Below are 23,940 nucleotides of genomic sequence, written 5' to 3'. Positions count from 1 at the left end.
AATATACCAGTCTTCCCTTCAGTCCTGCCAACCCCTCCTGGAGTACCAGGCAGTCTCTGCTCTTCCAGAGCTGGCTTCGAGCCCTCTGCGCCTCCACAGGAGCCAGCCCCTTACTCCCAATTACTCTGCCACAAGGCACACCTCCCCTGGAAGTGTCCCCTTCTGTAGTCCTCCTCCCACCCCACCCTCAACCCTGCCATGGAAACAAGACCCAATATGGAGCTTCTCTTCTGCCTCCCCAGGGAAAAGGTGGCACCAAAACCCTGATGAACACCATCATGCAGCTGAGGAAGATCTGCAACCACCCGTACATGTTCCAACACATCGAGGTGAGGCCCAGCACCAGGGACTGTGGGTCTAGCAGCACCCACCAGGCCTTCCATTCTCTCAGAGACCTCTCTCTGCATCAGCCCCTTAGCCAGAGCTAGGGTATTTCTCCCTAATGACTTTTAAAAAAATACTTTTTATTTCTTTTTTAAGATTTAATTTATTTATTCATGAGAGACACAGAGATATAAGCAAAGGGAGAAGCAGGCTTGCTGCGGAGAGGCTGCTGCGGTGGGCCTGATGTGGGACTTGATCATGGGATCCCAGGATCATGACCTGAGCCAAAGGCAGATGCTTAACCACTGAGCCACCCTGGTGCCCCTGGAAATACTTTTTAATATTTTAAACGGGTAACGCCTGTACACTGTTTTACTACCAATTTTATGTTTACAAGAGCTTGTTGTAAAGAATACAAACAATGTAGGGATATACATGCTAGAAATGAAAGTCTGCCCTCAGATAGCCACAGCAAGCATTAAGAGACTCTTCTTTGGACTGAAGTCCCACCGTCTCTGTTGGTTGGCACACTAGCTTTTCCCCAGAGAAGGAGGGGGCCAGTCCTGGTTTGGAACATCAGGAGCAGCCTCCCTTGTCATAAACTCTCTGGGTCAGAACTTTTTTGGGCCATGATAACCTTTGGCGTCTGGATTCTTGCTTCTGAATTGCATACGTACGTCTGTACTTCTTGGCGTGAAGTCTTGGGATCTTTGCAAATTCCCCGATGTCCCTGGGATTCCATCCTGCCACTCCAAGGATGATCTGGGATACACACTGTCCTTGTGCAGTCATTTCAGTTGTTAACAGTGTTCTGTTGTGACTGACTTTTCTTCATTGGAGAACCTTGAGGGAAGGGACGTCGGTGGGATGGAAAAGCAGTGTGTAGCATCTCTGTGGCCTCAGAGCCACTGTGGATCGCTGAGCACCAGTGTGAGGGCTTAGAGGTGTGGGGCTGGGTGGCCTCTTCCTGCCCTGACCTCTCTCTCATTCTGTTGCAGGAGTCCTTCTCCGAGCACTTGGGGTTTACCGGTGGCATTGTGCAAGGGTGAGAAGCTCCCAGTGAAGGGGGGTGGGCGTGTAGTCCACATGAAGGTCTTTTTCACTTCTTTGGCCGGCATTGTTGCTCTCATGACATTTGTCCGATTTCAGAGGCACTGTATTTGTGGCAGAAATTTTAGAAAATTGAGATAAACCCAAAGAAGGGAATAGAAATACTTCAATAATCTTGAGAGGCAGACCTGGCTTCCAGGTCTCACTGTGCCATACCCAGGCTCTGACCTTTGGCAGCCTTCTTAACCACTCTGAGGCTAAACTCTGCTAAAAGAGATGATATACCGTCCACCTTGTTGGGGGTGTTTTCTCCCACATTGTATATGAGATGCAATCCAGGCATCATTAGGCCCTCGTGGTGGGCATGGGTACCCCACCTAGATTTCATCATTGCAGACTGCCTTGTTACAGAGCTAAGGCCACCAGCAATTCTGTGAGCTAGGAAACCTTTGAAGAATAGGGGCACCAAGTAAAAGATCAAAAAGTTCTCTTGCTATGTATTTTTTATACCAAATTACATAATAGGGGGCTCACAGACCTGGGTTCGAGTCCTGGCCCTGGCCTATCAGCAGCCATGTCAACTGTCTCCCCAGCCTCAGTGTGCACAGCTGTAAGCCAGGGGTTGTTGACCAGAACGAATGAGAGAAGCTGCAGTGTCCCATAACCCTATGTGGGGTAGTGTGAGCACTCTCCAGAGTGAGCCTGTGCTCCTGGAGGTTCTCTCATGGAATAGAAAGGAGGCCTCACTTCCTATTGCCCCAGCCTGGTTGCTGATAGAATCTCCTCTCATTCCTAAAAGTATCTGAGGTGGATGACAATCACATGCTCACCCATGACCAAGAATGGCCCAAGCGTTTTCAGTTGGGTTGAAATGGTTTTGCTGATACTTCATGGGGGTCAGAGGGTCTGCCTAGGAAGCTACCTCTGTGCCCGTGACCATAAGCCAGCCTGCCTAAGCATTCAGGTCAGCCTAGAGATGGAAGGTGCACTTCCTCCTCTGCCTGTCTGCAATGTGCTGTTGTCAACCCCCTGTTCTTCCTCTGCTCACCAGGCTGGACCTGTACCGAGCCTCGGGCAAGTTTGAGCTCCTCGATAGGATTCTTCCCAAACTCCGTGCCACCAACCACAAAGTGCTGCTGTTCTGTCAGATGACCTCCCTCATGACGATCATGGAAGATTATTTTGCGTATCGCGGCTTTAAATACCTCAGGCTCGATGGTGAGTAGGACCAGGAGAGATGTTTCTTGAGGGAGCTCGTCATCCACAACTGCACAAGCTTCTGGCTGGTGGACTCTCCTTCACAGGGCAGGGCAAGGCCTGGAGACTGGGGCTAGCTAGCATCAGGAGTGAGCATAGCACTTCCTGTGACATGGGCTTGAGGGGCTGGGAGGGAGGACTCTGCAGGTATCGTGGCTGGATCAGAGCCTGTGGCCTAGGAGGGTGGCCAACCTGGATGCGGCACCCAGGTCTCGTAAACATGAGGCTTATGGTATGTACTGCAGCTCTAGGCCCAGCGGTTATGGGGCGCTACCCAGGAGTCCTCTTTTGGTTGGAAGTGGCAGAAGTCTGTGTCCTGTGGACCTGAGGAAAACGTAAACTGAGCCCCAAGGGTTCTTCTTGCTTCAGGTACAGCGGGATCCAGATGTCTAGATGATATTGATGGGGCTTTTCTCAAGCTCTTGGTTCTACTGGCCCCATCTTGGATTTGTTCTCGGCATCCTGTCCAGGCCCCCCTCATAAGCTTTTTCAGTGTCCCCAACAGAGAGGATAGCCCATCTTTTCCCCCAGAGGTCCAGGGGCTGCCTCTCGTTAGGTTGCTGTGAGCCACATGCCCTTCTCTCCATGTCAGGTGGTTGTAGAGCTGACACTGGTCAGGCCCAGAGCTGGAATCAGGCTTTTCCATGCCCGAGCCATGTGCACCAAGAGAGGTGGGTCAGGGAGAGAGGGGAGCTGGTGAGGCAGGAAAATAGCAAGTTCTCCTGGGATCGGTGCTTAGCTGTGACCCCCCTACTCTCTCATGGGAAGTTCTGTGCTTCTGCTTTTATCCCAGCACACGGGAGCTCTGGGTAGGAGGGTGCTTAGTGAGATGGTAACAGCATGCTGGACCTGGGGTCTGACGCATGTCCACTGGCCAGGGAGGCCCTAGAGGGAATCCCCACTCTGTCCAACTGGAAGAGTGCACAGACTCGTGAGAAAAGTGAGCTTGAGAGCTGCTGGGTTGACCCTTGTTAAACAGGTAGCTCTTATTCTATTCTATTAGCTCCTATCCTTCACAGAGCTTTTATTGAAGCTCATTGCCAGGTGCATTTTCCTGGCAGGATGCCCCTCTGCACCCTCATTTGTCTGTTGCTGTGGAACAGTGGTTTCATAGACCACAACCTGTGGTGGCTGGGCTCTGGCTTCTCCAGCCTCAGCCACAGCTGGCCCATTGTGCTCATCTTGCCATCTGTCAGCCTTGCCTTGCAGTTCCGTCCCGGGCAACCTTTACAGGCACAAATGACAATGTGTGTCTCCCTTTGTCCCTGCCTCCGTATGGTGCCTCCTTCCCACTCCTTGGAGGCTGAAAACTGCACCCCTGCCAATGGGGTGGCCAGGACTTTCCAGCTGCCTCACCCACCCCCATGGTCTATGCCTTGTGAACATTGGTCCTTGTCTGTGTCACCAAGCCAACCCTCAGGAGAGGCTATAGGTGGAGAGCATGTTCCCGCCTGCCCCAGCATCTGTGCATTTGCCCTGTTTCTTTCCTTGTCCTCCAAAGTGAGGAGAGGACTTTTGTCTGCTCAGCCACAACTACACAGTACCCACATGGTCACCGACCAGTTCTGGCAAAGTGCAGACAAAAGGTAGGGGTTCAGCAGTAGGTTGGGAGATGGAACCTTTCACTGTCAAAGTGGTGAGAGTGAAGGTGCAGGCAGGGCAGCGGGCCCTTCAGCTTGGGCCTGCCTCTTCACTGCTCCAGCCTCAGCCCTTCCTCAGAAAGAGGCAGCTGGGGGCATGCCTCTAGCCCAGGTTCCTGTGGGCATCGGGCCTCCGGGCTATTCATTGCAATGGTTAGACAAGTGGCTGGAAGCATTTAATTTTCATCTCATCATCTAGATTAGAGGCACCCTTCCTCTGAACTGGCAGCACCCGAAGAGCTTAGGTGCCCCGCTGGTGTTCTCAGTGCGAAGGATCATGCCCTAGATGGTCACATGAGTGTGTCTGTGATTCCATCAAGAGGGGAAACCGTTCCTGCCTGGAGGGAAGAGTACCTGTTATAAGGCGACTGTGTGCTTGCCTGTAGATGACTCTCTGCGAGTAGAGAAACGCATCACAGTCTGGTGGAGGCAGGCACCAACCCTCTGGCCGGTCCCTGTTCCAGGCACTGTGCTCTAGCACCCATCCCGCTTATGCTTGCAGTGGCCTCATTTTACTCTGAGGTGATATGGTGGCCTGTTGGGCCTCATTTTCATCTGGGGTGGGAGAAATGGTGTTTGCTTGTGCTCACCATAAACCTGAATTGCTCGTCAATTGTAGCTCAGGCACATAGGCTGAGCGACTGTAGAGTTGGCCCAGGAGGCCTCTGTGGGACAGGTGCAGGCACTGTCCCCGCTCTCTTCTCCGAAGCAGGTGTTCCTCTGTGTCTCCTCGCCATTGCACCCCTCCCCATGTAGCCCCCCCTGCTAACAGCATTCTCCCTGCACCTGCAGGAACTACGAAAGCGGAGGACCGGGGCATGCTGCTGAAAACCTTCAACGAGCCCGGCTCCGAGTACTTCATCTTCCTACTCAGCACCCGAGCTGGGGGGCTTGGGCTAAACCTCCAGTCGGCCGACACTGTGATCATCTTTGACAGCGATTGGAACCCCCACCAGGTAAGGGCAGGCCGCCCCCTGGTGGGGAGGGGCTTGAGGCTCCCCGCTGACCCTCTCCCATCACTAATGCCTCTTGGATGTTCTCCTGGAGCTAGCAGCAGTGGCACCTACAGCTTCTGAGGCCTTTGTGGGGAAGCCCCGAGAGTATCATTTTCCGTTGTTTTTCAGAACATCACTTTGTATTTTGATTGTGAAAAAAAACATATTCCATTTCTATTTAAAAAAGAATCCTGGTTTTATATAAATGTATAAAGTAGAAATACCCTAATCTCATCATCCATCAGTAATTGTCACTTTTTTAGTGATACAGGGGTTCCAGGCTGTGTTCTGTGCATGCTCTCACACACTTGTGCTTTTAAAAACATCTGGGGCATATTTGTATGCTGTTGCTCTTAAGTTTTTTATCCATATGCCTTATATAGGGCTCCATGCCAGTAGCTGCAGAGAAATAGTATTTTATAAATACAGCGGGTTTTTTTGTTTTTTTTTTGTTTTTTTTTTTTTTATTTATGATAGGCACACAGTGAGAGAGAGAGAGAGGCAGAGACAGAGGCAGAGGGAGAAGCAGGCTCCATGCACCGGGAGCCTGACGTGGGATTTGATCCTGGGTCTCCAGGATCACGCCCTGGGCCAAAGGCAGGCGCTAAACCGCTGCGCCACCCAGGGATCCCAATACAGCGGTTTTTAAGTGAGTTTTTAAGTTTTCCCAATGTTTCATAAAAGTAATAGTCTTTTAATGCAAGTATCAATTACTCAAAATAAAATAGAGTCCATTTCTTTCCCCTTACCAGTTCTGCTCTTCTGACCATGTGCCAGCATGTACCTATATACACACACACATGTGTTTTGGTTTTGGCGAAAACACAGCACGTTCTAGCATGTGTCCTTCCCTCTGGCAGCTGGTGTGTTTCTCCTCTCAGTACAAGCACAGGGGACTCCACACAGCCAATTCCTCAGCTGCCAGGTGTCCTGGCATATGGTGGCCTCGAGACTTGACTCAAACCATACTTGGCAGGCATCTGGGTTGTTTCTCAGCGTAACTGCTTATGGAGCCCTTTTCTCCCTCTCTTGCAGTATTTGTACCAAGACTCCCTGACCAGTCAGCCCTGAGAGTGGGATTCTTGGCCCATGAGCATGTCCTCTGTACATTCTAGTCACCTTTGCCAAAGTGGCCTCCAGAAGGCTGCCTTGGGTGTTTCTCCTACCAACAGTGTCTGAGCATGTTCTTCCCCACAGCCTGGAGGCGCTAGTTCACAGTGTGTGAGTTGTAGTCCATCTGATGGGCAAATGCTCAGGTTGGTTACTAGTGTTCCTTTCTACCATCAGCCTGGGGCATAGTTCTTACCAAGACCCTGTGACCATCCATTTTTTTTGAGAGAGTGATTGCAGTGTGCTATTCCGTCAACAGGCAGACAGAGGCCAGGACCTGGAGCCCTGGCCTCTGTCACACTGGGGGCTTTCAGAAGCCACTAAGCTTCCTACAGAGCCGGGGGTATGTTAGCCAGTGCTAACCCTGTCAGGAGGCGTGCTGACCGAACCAGGAAGCTAAGCTCTAAACACAAGGCACTCCTGGCCCTCCACGAGTTACAGCCTCTGTCAACCCGATTTTGTGTGAATCTTGAGCATAGGCCCACACTGCTCCTGGGCCCAGATGCAGGGTTTTGTGGACGCCCCCCTGATTTGGTGCTGGGGATAATAATACAGATAGTGTTGGCAGCCGTGGCTACCACTTGATCAGAGCTGGCTCTGCAGTACGCTCTGGGCTGAGCATCCAGTGCCACTTAGCTCCTCTCCCCTCACGATCACCGGAAAGGCCTATGTCAACAGAGTAAGTCCTGAGGCTTATAGGGCCTCGGCTTGGCCTGCATAGCAAAAAAGAAGCAGGGCCCACAACCAAGCCGGCATTGCCAGGGTGGTGCCCAGCTTCGACCCTATTTTGTTAAAGGTGCTCTTAACCGCAATATGGCCACATCAAACGTGAGCCCCTCCTGGGGTAGGTGAGGGGACCCGTGTAGCTGTGACATGAGCTGCTTGGGACCCTCACGGCCCAGGACTTGTCCTCTGAGTTGCACTTTGCCCTGGAGTACCAAAAAATCCCAGTTAAGATGGGAAGGGACAGGGACGCCTGGATGGCTCAGTGGTTGAGTGTCTGCCTTTGGCCCAGGGTGTGATCCTGGGGTCCCGGGATCGAATCCCACGTGGGGCTCCCTGCATGGAGCCTGATTCTCCCTCTGCCTGTGTCTCTGTCTCTCTGTGTGTGTGTCTCTCGTGAATAAATAAAAATCTTTAAAAAGAAAAAAAAAAAGATGGGAAGGGATAATCTTGTGGTAATGTCATTGTGGCATGGACTCGAGGTTGTGTTCCTGGGTTCCCAGCTCAAGAAGCTGCTGGTCAGGGCATGCAGAGGGAGACAGGCACATGAGAATGAGAAGGCCTTTCCCGATGGCACTGCAAAGTTGACTGCCTCTTAGATCTCCAAAAAGCTGGATTGGGACTAACCTGCATCTCTTCCTCTAGGACCTGCAAGCCCAGGACCGCGCCCACCGCATCGGGCAGCAGAACGAGGTACGGGTGCTCCGTCTCTGCACGGTCAACAGTGTAGAGGAGAAGATTCTGGCCGCAGCCAAGTACAAGCTCAACGTCGACCAGAAGGTGATCCAAGCTGGCATGTTTGACCAAAAGTCCTCCAGCCACGAGAGGCGCGCCTTCCTGCAGGCCATCCTCGAGCATGAGGAGCAGGATGAGGTGAGGGCAGCGCCAGCCCCAACCCCCTCCCCGGCGTGAGTGGTGGACGCATGAGCGGCTTTCATTTTTGTTTTTTTACCTTTTTTGCACTCTTATTTTTTTTGCATCCCTTTGGAGTAAAGGGAGTGTGGGCTGAAAGGAAAGAGGATGAGTACTTGCTTTTTCTTTGAAGTGGTTTTTTTTTTCTAAACTGCTGGTGAAAGACGCCGGATTGACAGCCCTGGAGACTGAAGTCCTCTATTTATCCACAGAGCAGACACTGCAGCACGGGCAGCGGCAGTGCCAGCTTCGCCCACACTGCCCCTCCGCCAGCGGGCGTCAACCCCGACTTGGAGGAGCCACCTCTAAAGGTGAGAGGGGTAGTTCAGTCTCCATGCCCATTCAATCCTCGGCTTCTCGGCTGAGACGGCCAGCAAGGGCCCTGATCCCACGGAGCGTGCGTGTGCGTGTGCGTGTGTGCCTCTCGCTGCCGTGTGGGTCCCCATCCACCGCAGCCGGACTGGGACCGCCAGCTCATTTCCCATGGACTGCCGCCGCTCGCCTCCGAGCCCGGCCACCGCCCACCCCGGCCTCTCCACACTCGAACTAAACGTGTGAAACCTTCTAGGAAGAAGACGAAGTGCCTGACGATGAGACGGTGAACCAGATGATTGCCCGGCACGAGGAGGAATTTGACCTGTTCATGGTGAGTACCGTGGGCAGAGGGGACAGAAGCGGTGTTCCACCCCACACACCTCATGGGGCGCTCTGAAGGCTTCCCATGCCCACCCCCATTGACATCAAGTAGAACAAAACAGCTCAGTCAAATAGAACAAAACTCCGTGACAATGGTGTCCCCAGCGGGTAATGGAGCTGGGGCATCTCTTGGGGTGGTCCCCCTTCCTCCCTCCTAACAGACCGATCTTTCTTCCATGGCCCCCTAAGAGTGTTGCAGCAGTGATGGGACACACACACTCACACACACACACACACACACACACCTCCCCACACACACACCTGTGATCCTCAGTCCTGCTGAATGCCTGTCCTCTTGAGTCTCTTGTCCTTGAGGCTCCCTTTCAGAGGGAGTTAACGCTGTCCCAGGCCAGCCATCAGTCACAGATGCTCCTTAGCTCTGGGTAGAAAGCACAAGTCAGCATGGAGTCAGAGTACGGGCCCTTGGCCCCTCTTCTGTGACCTTCTCATTTTTTCTGCCCCTGAAGCAGAACCCTAGCATGGGTCTGCTTTCTGTCAGAGCCAGAAACCTCAGAGCTACTGTTTAGCTGCCTTGCAGCATTAGTGCCCAAGGTAACAAAGCCTCCCCTCACCACACGCCCCTTGTGTGCCCCCAGCTCTGCCTGTGCTCACGCCTCTCTCCCTCTGTCCCCTGCCCTACACCTCCCAGCGCATGGACCTAGACCGCAGGCGCGAGGAGGCCCGAAATCCCAAGCGGAAGCCACGCCTGATGGAGGAGGATGAGCTTCCTTCATGGATCATCAAGGACGATGCTGAGGTGGAGCGGCTGACCTGTGAGGAAGAAGAAGAGAAAATGTTTGGCCGTGGCTCCCGCCATCGCAAGGAGGTGGACTACAGCGACTCGCTGACTGAGAAGCAGTGGCTCAAGGTACATGCTGGAGAGGGCCGGCCAGGGGCAGGGGCAGGAGAGCAGAGGTTCAGCTACTATGCCGTGGGGCTCATCCAAAACCTGAGCAGATTCCCTTTAGCCATTCTCAGTAGCAACACCTGATGTGGGGTCAGGTTGCTCCATTCCTCCTGACCTGGCATGGGAGGGAGTGTGCACGTAGTCCCCTGGGGAGCTCAGAACTCACCACTGGGTGTAACCAGCCTTCCAAGTGCTTGTCATTAGGAAACTCAGTGATGAGTCATCAGAGCGAATTGCCTTGTCATGTGGTTGGGAGAGCCAGCGGGGGTCAGGCAACCCCACTTTGGGCATGTCAACCACAGGGCTGGACCCCTCAGCCATCTCTGGGAGGAGGAGGGAGCAGACTCCACCGAGGCTCACAGTTGCAGCTGCTCCCAGGTGACACACGCAGGGTTTTTAGCAGATGGCACTTGGGTCCCTGACAGCAACAGGTGTAGGTGACTGAGTCAGGGCTGTGGATGTCTGGTAGGCCCACAGGCCGGCAGCACTGGGATTGTGGTGACATGTCAGGGTTAGGGCTTTGACTGCAGAGGTAATGACTGGGAATCCAGCCCTATAGTTTCATAAAAATGGCCCATGAAGCAACCCTTCCCAGAGGGCAGGTGGTGGCATTCAGCTGTGCCTGGCTGATTGGCACAGTCCAGAATGGATGATGTTACTTGCCTAGGCCTCTGGTCATGTTTCCTGAGTTTCCTCTTGATTCACCTGTGGCCCCAGTGCTCCCACAGTCCATGAGGTCAGGTAGCTCTGGCCCTATCCTGGAACCTCAGAACAGCCCAGACTAGTGAGCTCACCTGGTGAGCTGTGCCAAACGGGGCCATGTGACCTTCGGGTGGGAGGCAGGTGGTTCTCCTGCTCCTCACCCATCAGCCCTGAGCTCCAGGGACAAGAAAACCCCTAGAGATGAATATATGCCCAAGCACAGATATGTGCAGCTCCCATGGCTCTGCAGTTTTGAGACACAGATACCTTTTAAAAACAGTTGCCTGTATGCTAATAACATTTTGTGTACATGTTTCTTTTTTTTTAATGTACTTTATATACCACTTTATACACATTATATACCACTTATTATGAATTCAGGTTGTACAGTTCAGTAGTTTTTAGTGTTTTCAGAGTTGTGCAGTGATCACCACAAATTAGCTTTAGAACATTCTTGTCACCTCAGAAAGAAGCCTTGTCCTCTTTAGCTCTCTTCCTGTCCCTTTATTCCCCCTAGCTCTGGTTCTGGACATTTCATATAAATAGAGGGATGTATCCTACCTTTGGAGTCTGGCTTCTACTTTGAAATAGGCAAAGTATCTTCAAGGTTCATCTGCGTGGGAGCAAGTACCCTCCCTTCTCCAGGCTGAGTAACATTCTCTTGTACAGACCACACAGTGCTGTCTTTGTTCATTGGTAGACAGTTGGCCTATTTTCCATCTCTGGGCTGCTATGAATAATACTGCTATGAACATCGGTAGACAAGATTTTGTGAGGATGTATGTTGTGATCTCTGTTGCATAAATACCTAGAAATAGAATTGCTGAATCAAATGGTAAATTTTTTTGCTTAATCTATTGAGGAACTGCCAGTCTGTTTTCCAAAGCAGCCACGCTATTTTACATTCCTACCAGCAGTGTGTGACTGTTGCAATTTCTCCGGTTTGTCACCTGTCCTTTTGATTATAGCCGTTGTAATGGGCATGCAGCAGTAACCTTATTGTGATTTTTAATTGCATTTTTTCAGTGGCTAATGGTGTTGGGCATCCCCTGATGTGTTTGTTGGTCATTTGTGTATCTTCTTTATTGGATGTGTGATTCATAGATTTTTTTTCCTCCTATTTTGTGGGTTATTGTTTTACCTTTTTGATGAGGCTCTTTGAAGCACATTTTAAATTTTGACGAACTCCAGCATACCTGTTTTTCTGATATATCAGAGAAACCACTGAGAAATGTAAGAGTACAAAGATTTACCCCTGTGTTTTGTTTTGCTTTGTTCAAGAGTTTTAGCTTTTACATTTAAGCCCATGCATGATCTGAGTAGTTTTTCTTTAGGATGTGAGGTTAGGGTCCAACTTCATTCTTTCACAAGCAGATGTCCAATTTTTCCGGCCCCATTGTCAAAAAGACTATTTTTTCCCCACAGAGCACATGCCTTTTTGTATGTCATGCTCAGTAAGAATTTGCATTAATTTTTAAAAAATACATTTACCCAAAAGAGCCATTCTCTTTTCTTAGTGGTGGCGCCATGTAGCTGGGCCCACTTTTCTGGCAGCCACTCTGGTGCCACATGTACCAAAATCTCTTTAGAATGGCGCTGGCTCTTGCCCTGCTAGGCTGATCTAGCTGCCTGAGACTTGGGACCAGAGAACCTATCGTTGCTTTCCTAGGGTAGCTATAACAAGGACTGCAAACTGGGTGACTTAAAACCGTAGCAATTTATTCTCTCAGAGTTCTGAAGGTTTGGAGTCTTGAAGTCAGGGTATCAGCAAAAAAGACCCTTTTCCCTCTGAAGATTCTAGGGGAGGATCCTTTCTTGCCTCTTCCAGCTTACTGGAGGCCCAGGCATTCCTTGGCCTGTGGCTACATCACCCATCACCCCAGTCTGCCTCCATCTTACATGGCCTGTCCCCCATGCGTCTTTGTATCTTTTCCTATCTCTCATGGGGTCGTTCTTATTGGAGTCAGAGCCTGCCCTGACATAGGATACCTTCATTTTTGCTTTTTAAGTAGTTACATCTGTAAAGATTCTCTTTTGAAATAAGATTATGTTCTGAAGCTCCAGGTGAATGTGAACTTTGGGGGACGCTCTTCAACCCACTATATCTGCCCTGGGCTCGCAATGCACACCATCCCCCAGGCCGACCTTAGAGTCCCTACTGCCTGCCATACGCTCTTCATGCTGTTCCTTTGGCCTGGACGCCTTACACACCCCCACTCTTCAGATCTCAGCCTAAGTGCCACCTCTTCTGAGATGCTACCCTGACCCCCAGCCAGGGCACATCTGCTCCACCATCAGTACACCACTCACTCTCGTTCCTGGCAGTCAACACACTTGTCATCATGTTTGTAAGATACTTGTCTGCTTACTGTGTCCCCTCCATGAGGGTTTTTTTCCACGCTGTGTCCTCAGTGCCTGGCCCTGTGCCCTGCTCACAGTCACAGCTGTTAAATGTGAGGTGGATGACCAGAACATCCCTTTGAGTCCCACCCCCACTCCCTTTTCTGATTACAAGCTCCCCTGGAAACATGGCTTTTCATTCTCTTTACTTATGGGGGTAAAAATGTGCAAATTAGTCATTATTACTGGGAATTAATAAATTGGTATTGTTCAAAAATTAGTTTTGTTCACATTCAGGTCCTTCTCAACAGTTCCACTTCAAGGAATTTCTGTACAAATAATATGGCTGTCCGTCATAGCATTACTTAGACTAGCACCCCTCCCCCAAATGGAAACAGCCAAAATGCCCAAGAACACGGGAAGGTTAAATGAGGGTGTGTTGTGCCATGAAATACTAAACAGACATTAAAAATTATGTTGCAGAAAAGCGGCAGGAAGTACATCCAGGACATAGTAAGCAAAAACCTGAGTCCTGATATGGCATGTGGACATGACTGTAGTGCTCTCGGTCCTGCACACATATGTGGGAAGGGCCGGGAGAGTCCTGGCAATAGATGGTGGTGATGGCTCCGCACAGTGTGAACATACCTAATGCCTTCAAAGTGCACACTTAAAAATAGTGAAGTGGTCACTTTTGTGTTATGTGCATTTTATCAGTTTTTAAGTAAAATGCAGAGAATCTAGAGCAGAAGTATTTAGAGTGTCACCTCCAGGTGGAGGGATTCCAGGGTCAAGTCTTTGGGTTCCCTTCAGTGGGATATGCCTCTATAATTGGTAAAGAAATCCAACTGTTGATTTTTTAAGAACAGGCCTAGGCAGGGAACACCCTGGGGAGGCAGAGCTAGCCTGTCATGGAGCCTGCCTGGGGCCCCACTGTGTCCTGCCCAGCTGGGCCCTGCAGGTTTGCGCCACGGCCTTTGCTTGTCAACCTCGGTGCTGGCTGTCCTATTTTACCACTATTGACCCTGAAGGCCATCGAGGAGGGCACGCTGGAGGAGATCGAAGAGGAGGTCCGGCAGAAGAAATCGTCTCGGAAGCGCAAGCGGGACAGTGACGCCGGCTCCTCCACCCCAACCACCAGCACCCGCAGCCGTGACAAGGACGACGAGAGCAAGAAGCAGAAGAAGCGTGGCCGGCCACCTGCCGAGAAGCTCTCCCCAAACCCTCCCAACCTCACCAAGAAGATGAAGAAGATCGTGGATGCTGTGATCAAGTACAAGGACAGGTAAGCCAAGGAGCACAGTGGGTAGGCACTAGGGTGTCCTCAGAGGTGCCTCATCTGGCCTTACGTTGTGCCTGTGAGCCACTTATTGGGGTATTCACTCCACAGACATTAGTGACCTGTCTTTGTATCGTCGTGCCTGCCTTTGTGGAACTCACATTCTGCAAGAGGGAAGTACAGAGCATTAGCCGTGATGAGAGGAAAGAGAAAGCATTATAGGGAGATGGAGCCATGGGGGAATGTTTTCAGGGTTGGTGACATTTGAAGGGTAGCCTTGAGGAATGGAGGTCTGGGGACAAGTGCTCCAACAGAGGCTGGAGCTGGTGGAGAGGCCTCAGGAGGCCAGTGACGGGCAAGGTGGAATGGGAGGGACCCGTGCTGGGATGGGCACCAATCACACAGCTGGTGGACTGTGGTGAGAGGGCCCATGTGGCAGGAGCCAAGACCAAGTAGCGTTTCCTTCTCTCGAGTTCCCACCTTCTCCCCACACCTAAATGACATGCAAGCCCGGTTCTTACCCTGGGCCATCACTGTTGGGCCACATGTTGAGAAAACAAAACAGGCTCCGGTCCAGGATCTGGGGTCCCTGCCCTGACAGATACCAAATAGGAAACTGCAGCATATCTGTTTGTGGGTCACAAGTACCATTTAAATAAGAAAAGTTCTCCCAAGCCTTCCAAGGGAGTGTGTGTACGTCCTGCCAGTTCGGGGTAGGTCGTGTGGAGCAGCAGGAGCTGGTTACAGGTGTGAGGACTGCATGTTGCTCAAGGCTCAGTGCGTTCTGCTCCCCAGTGTATGTACCATCCTGGTGCATACAGGCCGATGCAGCTGTCCCAGTCATAGGAGGGTTGTCGAGCCTAATTGTAGAGTAACACGTGGCAGTTAGCCACTAAGCAAAGTCAGGGTAAATTGTCTTCTATAGGAGGGAAAAGTGTCATGGTATAAGCCCTCGGTGCCTCTCTCAGTGGAGAGGCTCTTAGCAAGTATGAAATTTTGCTTGGTGATGATTGTAGTACCCAATAAAGGATACAAATTGCCCTTTAAAAAAGAATCTTTTATTATTAAAAGAGAAACAGGTGAGTAAGTGAGAAAGACCTTACCCTAAAAATGTGACATCTGAATCGGAGGAAAAAATACTGAGCTGATCTGCAAACTTCAGCTTTGAGGCAAATTCCACAAAGGAAAAAAATGGAAGAGTCAACAATTATTTGAAATATAAATGTGTAAAAATCCAATGAAAAATGATTCATCCCAGTGTTTTTTCCCCAATGTTCTTGTGAGGGAGGTTTAAAATTATCAAAATGAAGAAGACCCTTGAAGGCAGGGAACAAGGATGCACTTTTGAAAGAGTCATGCTGATCTTTTGGATATCCAAATGGAGATGAACCTTATCCCTACCCAACACCTTATACATGTGTTTATTTGAAATGGAGATGTAAATGTGAAAGGTAAAACAAAGTTCTAGAAGAAGGCATTGATGAAAATCTTCATGACCTCAGTGTAGGTGTAGACTTCCTGAATAGGACACAAGCACCACTAATCATAAGAGACTCATAAAGTAGACTTCATTAAAATTAAGAACATCTGTTCATCCAAGGATACCCTCACGAAGCCAGTGATTACTCGTACCAACTGAAATTTTTAAATGGGCAAAAGCCATGGACAGACCTCTCCTGGAAGGAGATACCCCAGTAACCAATCAGCATGTGAAAAGGTGCTCAGGATCACTGCATCGACATCATAACATCAAGGTAATGCACAATAGAGGCACCTGGGTGGCTTAGACAGTTAAGCATCTGCTTTCAGCTGGGGTCATGATCCCAGGGTGCTGGAATTGAGCCCCACATCGTGCTCCTTGTTCAGCGGGGAGCCTGCCTCTCCCTCTCCCTCTGCCTGCTGTTCCCCCTGCTTGTGCGTGCTCTCTCTCAAATAAGTAAAGTAAAATCTTAAAAAAAAATTAAAAAGGTAACAGTAAAACCAGAGACGCCTCCATACACCCACCAGAATGCCTAAAACTCCTTTAAGTGTTGACATGGAGTGGTTGGACTTCACATGCTACTTATGGGAGCAGACCATTCTTTGACACTAAACTTTCTGACCCAGAGACTCTAATCCTAGTCGTAAACCAGAGATTGCTGAGCACCTGTGTCCACCAAAAGACACATATAAGCACATACATAGCAGCCTTGATCATGACTGTCCCAAATGAAACAGCCCAGTGTCCATCCATAGGAAAACATATCAGTGGTGGCCTAATCAAAGAGCAGAATTCTAACCACCACCAGCACAGGCATTCCGCCATTCCCCAGGAGAATCTTACAGTCATTTTCTTGGCAGAAAAAAGCCAGACACTAACAAGTACCTACTGGATGTTTCCTAAAGTTACAGGAAGTTGGAAAGCTAATCCATGGTGATCGGTGAGGAGCAGTGGTTACCTCGAGACATGAAAACGTTCATCAGGATAAACATTTGATAAGCATACTTTCCTATAGTATGTTACACTTCTGTATTAAAAAAGTCAGGAAATAAGACACTTGGAAACAGCATCCTCAACTTGTCGATAAGGTCTTAGATATTTTCAAACTTAAAAAAAAATGTCTATTTTTTAGTCATCTTGTGACTTTCTGCAAAAGTCCCCTGAGCATCAGCCTTAGCCTGTATCACGGGAGAAAAGAGGAAATGACTGCCCTAGCTGCTGTGAACAGCTATTCTTCGAGCATGTGCAAGATGGGGTAGTAAGTCATGCCTGAAACTAAAACTGGCTCTCAGGGCTCCATGACCCCTTGTTGAGACTGTTCTCCTGCAGGAGGCTGAGATCCTGTTTGATGAAGCCCCAACTCTGAAGCCACAGAGCTGCACTCCCAGCTGGCATGAAACCAGTGTGGCTGGACACCTCATTAGAGGGTTTACATTTACCCCGAGTCTTCCTGGAATGGGTGGCATCACAGATATGGGAGTTCTCCATTACAGTAGAAGGAAATGTAAAGAAGTTACAAATGGAACAGTATAAAAGGTCATTAAAGGAAGCCTCTCACATGCTGATATTGAGAAACCCTTGGTTTGCAATTGAAGTGGGTCCATCTGCTTGCTACTTTGCCAGTGGCCCCTAGGAAAAGATCAATCAGGGCACATAGACTTGGGAATTAATGTTTTCCTGCTTGAAAAGTTACCTCATAGCAAATCCTTTCAAAGATGACATATAGGTGAAAGGCCAACTTATTTAATGGATATTTTTGACATTCTTTAACATATTAAATTCAAAACCACAGGGAAAACAATCACACGGTTCACCCTGTTGTGAGACTGGGTGAGAAGTGAGACTACCCTCACTCTTGATACCAACTACACAGTTCAGGGATCCCAGACCACTCTTAGGCTTGCTCAAGGACTCTGAAAGCTGTTAAACTCATAATTATGGTTTGTTACAGTGAAAGGACAAGGCCTGGCATCAGGGCGCAGCGTCCAGGGGAGTTCTGTATGTGGAGCTTCCAGCTGTCCTCTCCCCAGGGCATCGCCAGCAGCACTGACTTTCCTGACTGCATTAGGAGATAAGACCCATGGAGCACTGCCAACCAAGGAAGGCTGGAGGTCTAGAGTTTTTATTGGAACTATTCACAGAGACACAGCTGACCACTGACATGGCTGGCCTCAGTTTCTAGCTCCTCTGTGGATTGAGCAGATGCCACATGACCCATCACTCCTGTCTTAAATCACGGTCTTAGACTCTCTGGGGTAGAGGGCCCCAGCTAATACAAAGGCAGCCCAGAAGGCAAGGCATTGCCAAGGCTAAGAGAGCATCTCCCAGGAGCCCAGTGCAAAGGTCAGGCCTCTCTTTGGATCAGGTTAAATTCTAATGGCACACTCAAGAGGTACCTGGAAGGTTCTGAGGGACCAGACACTATACCACACCAAAGAGAACCAAAGTAGTTCCAAACTGAATTTGGAAGTAGCCTATATCACACACTTTCTTGTCTCAGACTTCCAATATAGCTCATTTCCAGAAGAGAAAATGAGGCATTTATATATTTTTTTAATTTTTTTAACTTTCCAGAACATTTTAATTAGTTGAATTCTATATTTGAGTTAAACATGGAGCCCGAAAAGAGAACAAATCGTACAGCTCAGTTGTCCCTGGACGCCAGCAGATGATCACAGGATGTTGTCAGCATTTGGATTCGATATGTCCCAAGTCTGCCTTGCTGAGCAAGAGGACCTGGTGCTGCTGTTTCAGTGCCCAGTGCTCATAGGAGCCGGGCTTGTGTCTCCATGCAGTGACTCGAGAGTAGTAGCTGCTGTGTGAGCGGGGCCACCCTTCTGTCAGTGGGCATCGCTCCAGGTGTTGCTTTTGATTACATATTTCAAGATCTCCCCCAGCTGTATTTAAATATCTCAGTGCAGTCACATTTGATATTATCTTTGTACTTCCATCCAAGTCCACATACAGGTACCATCCTGATCTGAAAGCTTTTGTTCCCTTCCTACCTGTACAGATTCAGGACTGCCATGCCCGGGGGCCCCTACTATCTAGTGCGGCATGAAGAAGTGTGCCACATAAGCAGAGCCTGAGGATAAGCAGGGCCCTTCCAGGGGCAGGGAAGAAAAGAGTGTCATGGGCAAAGGGGGCAACATATGCAGAGACATATGCCATACCCTGAGGCCGAGGGTATGGGCATCCTGTGTGCAGAGAAAGCCAGCTGAGGCAGTAGGTTGTCATGGGCTGAGCCCACATGCAGGACCTCACAGGGCTCCTTCTCCCTGGTGCTTGGAATCTCAGACTGCATCAAGGAACCCTTTGGTTACCAGCCAGAATTGGAACCAGAATTAAGAAAGAATGTTGGAGGTAGGGATTTTTTCTTTAAAATCTAAACATGCAAATACATTAGGCACAGATTCCCGGGCAGGTTGGGACCTTGTCAAGGGGCTGTGTTTGCTGCCAGCTGGTGTCTTCATCCCTTAATCCTCCATAGGGAACCGGCAGCAGGTAGCCAAGGCAGTGTCTGCAGATGCTAGTCAGTAGGTGAGTGCTCTGGAGCATATACCTTGTGCTTTGGGGAAGATTTTACAGAACCGTCCTTGGTTGGAGGAGCCATTTAAGCAGGCAGGCTTCAGAGGACCCTTCATAGCACCTGTGCTCCCCACTGGGCTTTTGAGCTCGACCATTACTAGCTATAGGGCAGAATCACGGTTCTTGTGAAGACCACATGCTGGGCAGTAGAGGGTCAGCGCCAGGTTTTCTGAACTTGATCATACTGACACAAGAGAATGTTTCTGTTCTTAGGAGATCCTCGCAAGTTACTCTCGATTGCTTAGAAAGATGGGTGTGTACAGACTGCCCAGGCTAAGCCTCCCTTGGCTGAGCCCCACTGAGCAGACCCTCAGGGTTCCCTTACCCTTTTTCCCCTGCCCGTAGGCAGCAACTTTATTTTATTTTTTTAAAGATTTTATTTATTTATTCATGAGAGAGACAGAGAGAGAGAGCCAGAGACACAGGCAGAGGGAGAAGCAGGCTCCACACAGGGAACCTGACGTGGGACTCGATCCCAGGTCCCTAGGATCATGCCCTGGACTGAAGACGGTGCTAAACCACTGAACCACCCAGGCTGCCCGAGGCAGCAGCTTTAAAAGAGCTGAAGGCTTGAGTATCACAGAGATCTGGGTTTACCATCCATCTCCCTGCCTCGGTTTCTGGGTCCTCAGCATAGAAGTAGAATCCCCCAAATGGAATTATAGAGACCCCCAAATGAGAGATCATGGGCCAGGCATGCCGCCTAGAAACCAGCCCTAAACTTAGCGTTGTAGATGATGAAGGGCCCTGGCCACATCTGTGATGGCAGCCTCAGCCTGGGCCTGGCAGCCACTACCTAAAACTTGTTAGCACTTTCCCCTTACCTTTACAGGGGCCCTGTGTTTCCCTATTGAGAATCAGAGAGCTGATGACTCTTGGGAGTTGAAAGGTTTGTACGTTGATTTGTGACAAAAACAGGCAATGTAGCAAGCCCCAGGAAAGTTTGTCTGGCTAAAGCATTCCCCAGGAAAGGTAATTAACTGCCAGTGGCTCCAGTCCCCTTGAGGGAAAAGAGTAAAGGGTGAGCAGCCTGGGAGCCCTTTCAGAGGGGATCAGAGAGGCCTCAGGATTCTCCAGCCTCAGCCATTGGAAAGCTGTACAGCCCTTCCTCTAGAGCCCAACCTCAGACTGGATCCACTTCAAGAGGAGAAGCTAGCCCTCTGGGTCTGGGTCTAGAGTCAGCATTTTCTGCTTGGCACTCAGCCGAGAGCCTGTCCTGAGAAACAGCAAGGTGACAGGTCTTAAGAAAAGTGCTGATACCCATCATTAAGGCCCAGGCCAACCTGATGTAGATGCAGGCCAGGCTGAGGGCCCAGTGGGGCTCTAAGCCACAGAAGGATTAGCCCCGGCAGCCTTGTCGAGTTGTGCAGTTCTGAGGCCACCACCAACTTTGCTAGATGAAGTTGCATCTGCCTTGTTTGTCATCCTGCCGGTTCCACCCTTAGACTTCATTCCCTGCTGATGATGTATTGCCACAGTGCAGTTGGATCACACCAAAGAAAACAGGACGGCTGTCTAGGAACGGTCTTAAAACTAGAATTACATATAAGCTCAAAACAGGACGGGTACAGACACCGGATCCCAGAAATAAATTTTGGGTGAACAAGTTGCACCCTCCACCTTCCTCACAGTCCTGCATGAGATCCTTCTAAAGTGCTTGTGCATTTCAGCAAGTGTGTGCTCCTGTATGCAGGAAAAACAATAAAGAAATGGTCACGAAAATAGAAGATAATCAACAAGTAAGACAGGAAGTTTCCTATAAAAGGAAAATTCAAAATCTCTGGAAAAGGAAAAAAAAAACTAACAAACTAGAGGGTGAATAAAAATGTCCCAGGTCAAATAAATGAGAAACCACAAAATAGGTAATTTTAAAATAAAGCTAAAAGACAGCTAGCTAAAAGAATTAAAAGGTTAAAGTTCCAAGGTGAAACTAGTTAAAAACGTTAGTTAACTGATGTTAAAAGTTAGGGAAGGAAGAGTGGGTGTGAGGGCCTCGGGCAGGTGTGGAGGTGGGTCTTTCAGCTCCCACTGGACCAAGAAACCCCAGCACCCTTGGTTCCAGTAGGGTCATCCAGCGATCTCTTCCATTTCAGAGGGGGCTTTGGGGCTTCCATTGCTGTGAGCCCCTCAGCACTCCAGGGGCTCCCAGAAGTACCAGCAGGCTGCTAATACGACTCATTCCAGTCAGGAAACACGCTTCTCAAGGCCCCAGTGACCCAGGCCCACAGATGGTGGCCCCAGTCCCCCTACACTTTCATAACCAGTTCCACCTGCCTCTGGCCATGGCTCCTGGGGGAGCTGGGCTGGCTTTGCCTATTGTTTTCACCTTCTCTCATCCCGAGAAATGTTCTTTGCAGTGCCATGAACAGGTCATGGGCTTCCAGCTCTTTGTCCTCGTCACTCACAGCTTCTGAGCTCTTGCCACCGCAGGGCATGGTGCAAGGCCTTGTAACATTCATGGTCTGCTTGGGGAAGCTGTGCGGACATGCAAAGTAGGTGCCAACAGCTAGCCTAACACAGGGATTGCCCTTTTGGCAGATAGAGGCTCTTCATAAAGAATTTGTAACTAAGTGCATCAGATTTCTCACTTGTCTGATGTTCAAATTTTCCATGATTTTATAACACGTCAAAAAATTGAACCTAGAAAGTAATTGTGTACTAATTAAGCAAAAGAATTAAGTAAAAGAAAAGAAGGTTTCATTATTTCACTTTCAAATTTTATCTATGAAAAACCTTCTGAGATTCTGTTTCAGATAGTTTGCAGTTAAATCAGTTTTGAAACTCCTGAGCCACTTGTATCCAGGACCTTGTAGGCTCAGTTCACTGATCAAGGGTCGAAAGTGAACATGGTCCCGGGGCTTGGTGTTATCACTGATCGATGTCATGGGAAGGTGAACTGAACTGGACTCTAGGAAGGAAAGCAGGGCTAAGAGACAGTCCTTCCTGGCAGACTGGGACCCCCTCCATACTTGGCTCATAGTATATGTCCTATGTACCACCTTCAATTGATTGCTTGTGCCTACCTGAGGGCAAAGGAATAATGCTCTGATCTACTTGCATGTCTGCACTGGTCAGAGGATGAGAACATGAGGACACCAGGCAGTATGTTGCCTTCCCCGATATGGACAGTCATTCTGTTGTTTTTAGAATTCATATCAACGGTGAACCAGCAAAAGAATAAATCTGGCCCGCTGGCTGTATGTGTATCACCTGTGAATTAAGATTTTTCTTTGAAGAAGATTTTAGAAAAATCAGAAGAATAATAACATTCCATTGACGTGAAATTGTAGGAATTCACTTTTCATTGTTTATAAAAAAGTTTTATAGGAATACCCAAAGCTCACTTTTCTGTGTCTTGTCTGTGGCTACTTCTGTGCAACCGTGGCAGAGTTGAGTAGTTGTGACAGAGATGGGATGGCCCACAAAACCTGAAAGATTTACACAGGTTACAGAAAAAGTTTGCTGACCCTTGATTTCATGTAACATATGAGAAAGGGTGGGAGGGATCCCTGAGTTGGTTGTAGGGGGTGACCTGTGATCAAGCCCTGCCTGCCTGCCAGCTCTCATTGCCTCTGTGGTTTCTCCATCTGTTGGAAAGGGACCTGGGTGGATGACCTCTTCAATGTAGAGACTTTGTGGTTTTGTCCCATTTGGGGGGCTCTTGGTCTATTGTGATTCTCTTGATTCTTCCTCTGCATGTTGTAATTTTGTTTTAAGGACACATTGAAGGCACATTTGGAATTTGGGGCTCTGCGTGTCAAGAAGTCAGTTCTAAGATCTTCATGTCTAGGGATTCCCTTCACTGGAAGGCCATAGAGGAGTTAATGAAGACTAGCTTTTGGGGGATGCCTGGGTGGCTCAGTGGTTGAGCATCTGCCTTTGGCTCAGGTTGTGATCCTGGGATCAAGTCCCTGAGGTTCTCCTCAGGGAGCCTGCTTCTCCTTCTGCCTATGGCTCTGCCTCTCTCTGTGTGTCTCTCATGAATAAATTAATAAAATCTGGAAGGATGGAAGGAAGGAAGGAAGGAAGGAAGGAAGGAAGGAGAAAGAGAAAGAAAGAAAAAGGAAAGAAAGAGAGAGAAAGAGCAAAAGAAAGAAAGAAAAAGAAAAGAAAGAAAGGAAAGGAGGAAAGAAAGGGAAAGGGGAAGGGAAGGGAAGGAAGGGAAAGGGGAAGGAAAGGAAAGGAAGGAAAGGGGAAGGAAAGGAAGGGAAGGGAAAGGGGAAGGAAAGGAAGGGAAAGGAAGGGAAAGGAAAGGGAAAGGGAAGGAAGAAACTAGCTTTTAGGACCTAGAGCTATCAGCTCTCCCCTTACCCCTTACAGTGACCCATGGCTGCCACCACTCTAGGCTCCCTCTGTCCTGAAGACTTCCCACCCCAAGAAGAAAGCCTCTCCTTCCTCAGCTCCCGATAGCAAGTCACGGGAAGGGCTCTGATTAGCTAGCTTGTGTCCCAGGCCTTTGCCTGGACCCCTCACCAGGGACCAGATGGGTGAAGGTACAGCACTTGGTACCGTGCAAGTCTTGGGGGAGAGGTGGGGACTCAGTGTTGGGCAGTACCACCAAAGCCCTGAGTTGGCAGAGGGGAGGGCCCATTTCCATAGGGAGGCAGACACCATCTGGGTGGGCTGAATAATAAGGGTCTTTACCAGGGCTCTTCAGGCTCCAAGAGGGGCTTGTGAAACTAGACCAGGTCCTACCCCCACAGAGTTAGACTTGTGCCACAGACTTCATTCAGCAAGAAGTGCTCACCGGGCTAGACTTGGGAGGAATTGGGCCTTCAGGCAAAGGGCTTGACCACTCTGGGTCCCAACTGTCTCCTGTCTTACTATAATGGAGACAGGGCAGTGAACAAGGTAGAAAGAAATCCCTGCTCTGGGAGCTGGCGTCTGGAGGCAGGAGAGTAGCATCCTCATCATTCTCTTTGTCACACACATGCGTG

The 23,940-nt window shown here is 49.5% G+C and overlaps 1 protein-coding gene across 7 annotated transcripts in view; it reads left to right on the top strand.

The window, feature by feature from the left end:
- SMARCA4 (SWI/SNF related BAF chromatin remodeling complex subunit ATPase 4) overlaps positions 1–23,940 on the top strand; it is a 93,180-nt gene that overhangs the window by 60,399 nt on the left and 8,841 nt on the right. For 3 of the 7 annotated variants that reach the window (XM_077859922.1, XM_077859916.1, XM_077859917.1), the window contains exons 22-30: positions 243–329; positions 1,323–1,369; positions 2,426–2,592; positions 5,064–5,227; positions 7,745–7,972; positions 8,224–8,322; positions 8,580–8,657; positions 9,357–9,575; positions 13,679–13,941. In XM_077859922.1, coding sequence (XP_077716048.1) covers positions 243–329; positions 1,323–1,369; positions 2,426–2,592; positions 5,064–5,227; positions 7,745–7,972; positions 8,224–8,322; positions 8,580–8,657; positions 9,357–9,575; positions 13,679–13,941 — 1,352 coding nt within the window. The remainder of the gene's footprint in view (positions 1–242; positions 330–1,322; positions 1,370–2,425; positions 2,593–5,063; positions 5,228–7,744; positions 7,973–8,223; positions 8,323–8,579; positions 8,658–9,356; positions 9,576–13,678; positions 13,942–23,940) is intronic. The other 4 variants (XM_077859921.1, XM_077859920.1, XM_077859918.1 and 1 more) reach the window with 3 other exon arrangements.

Source organism: Canis aureus, chromosome 19 (assembly GCF_053574225.1).
Source record: "Canis aureus isolate CA01 chromosome 19, VMU_Caureus_v.1.0, whole genome shotgun sequence".
NCBI lineage: Eukaryota > Metazoa > Chordata > Mammalia > Carnivora > Canidae > Canis > Canis aureus.
The sequence above is the reverse complement of the archived record's forward strand: the minus strand, read 5'-3'. Positions and strand labels throughout refer to the sequence as shown.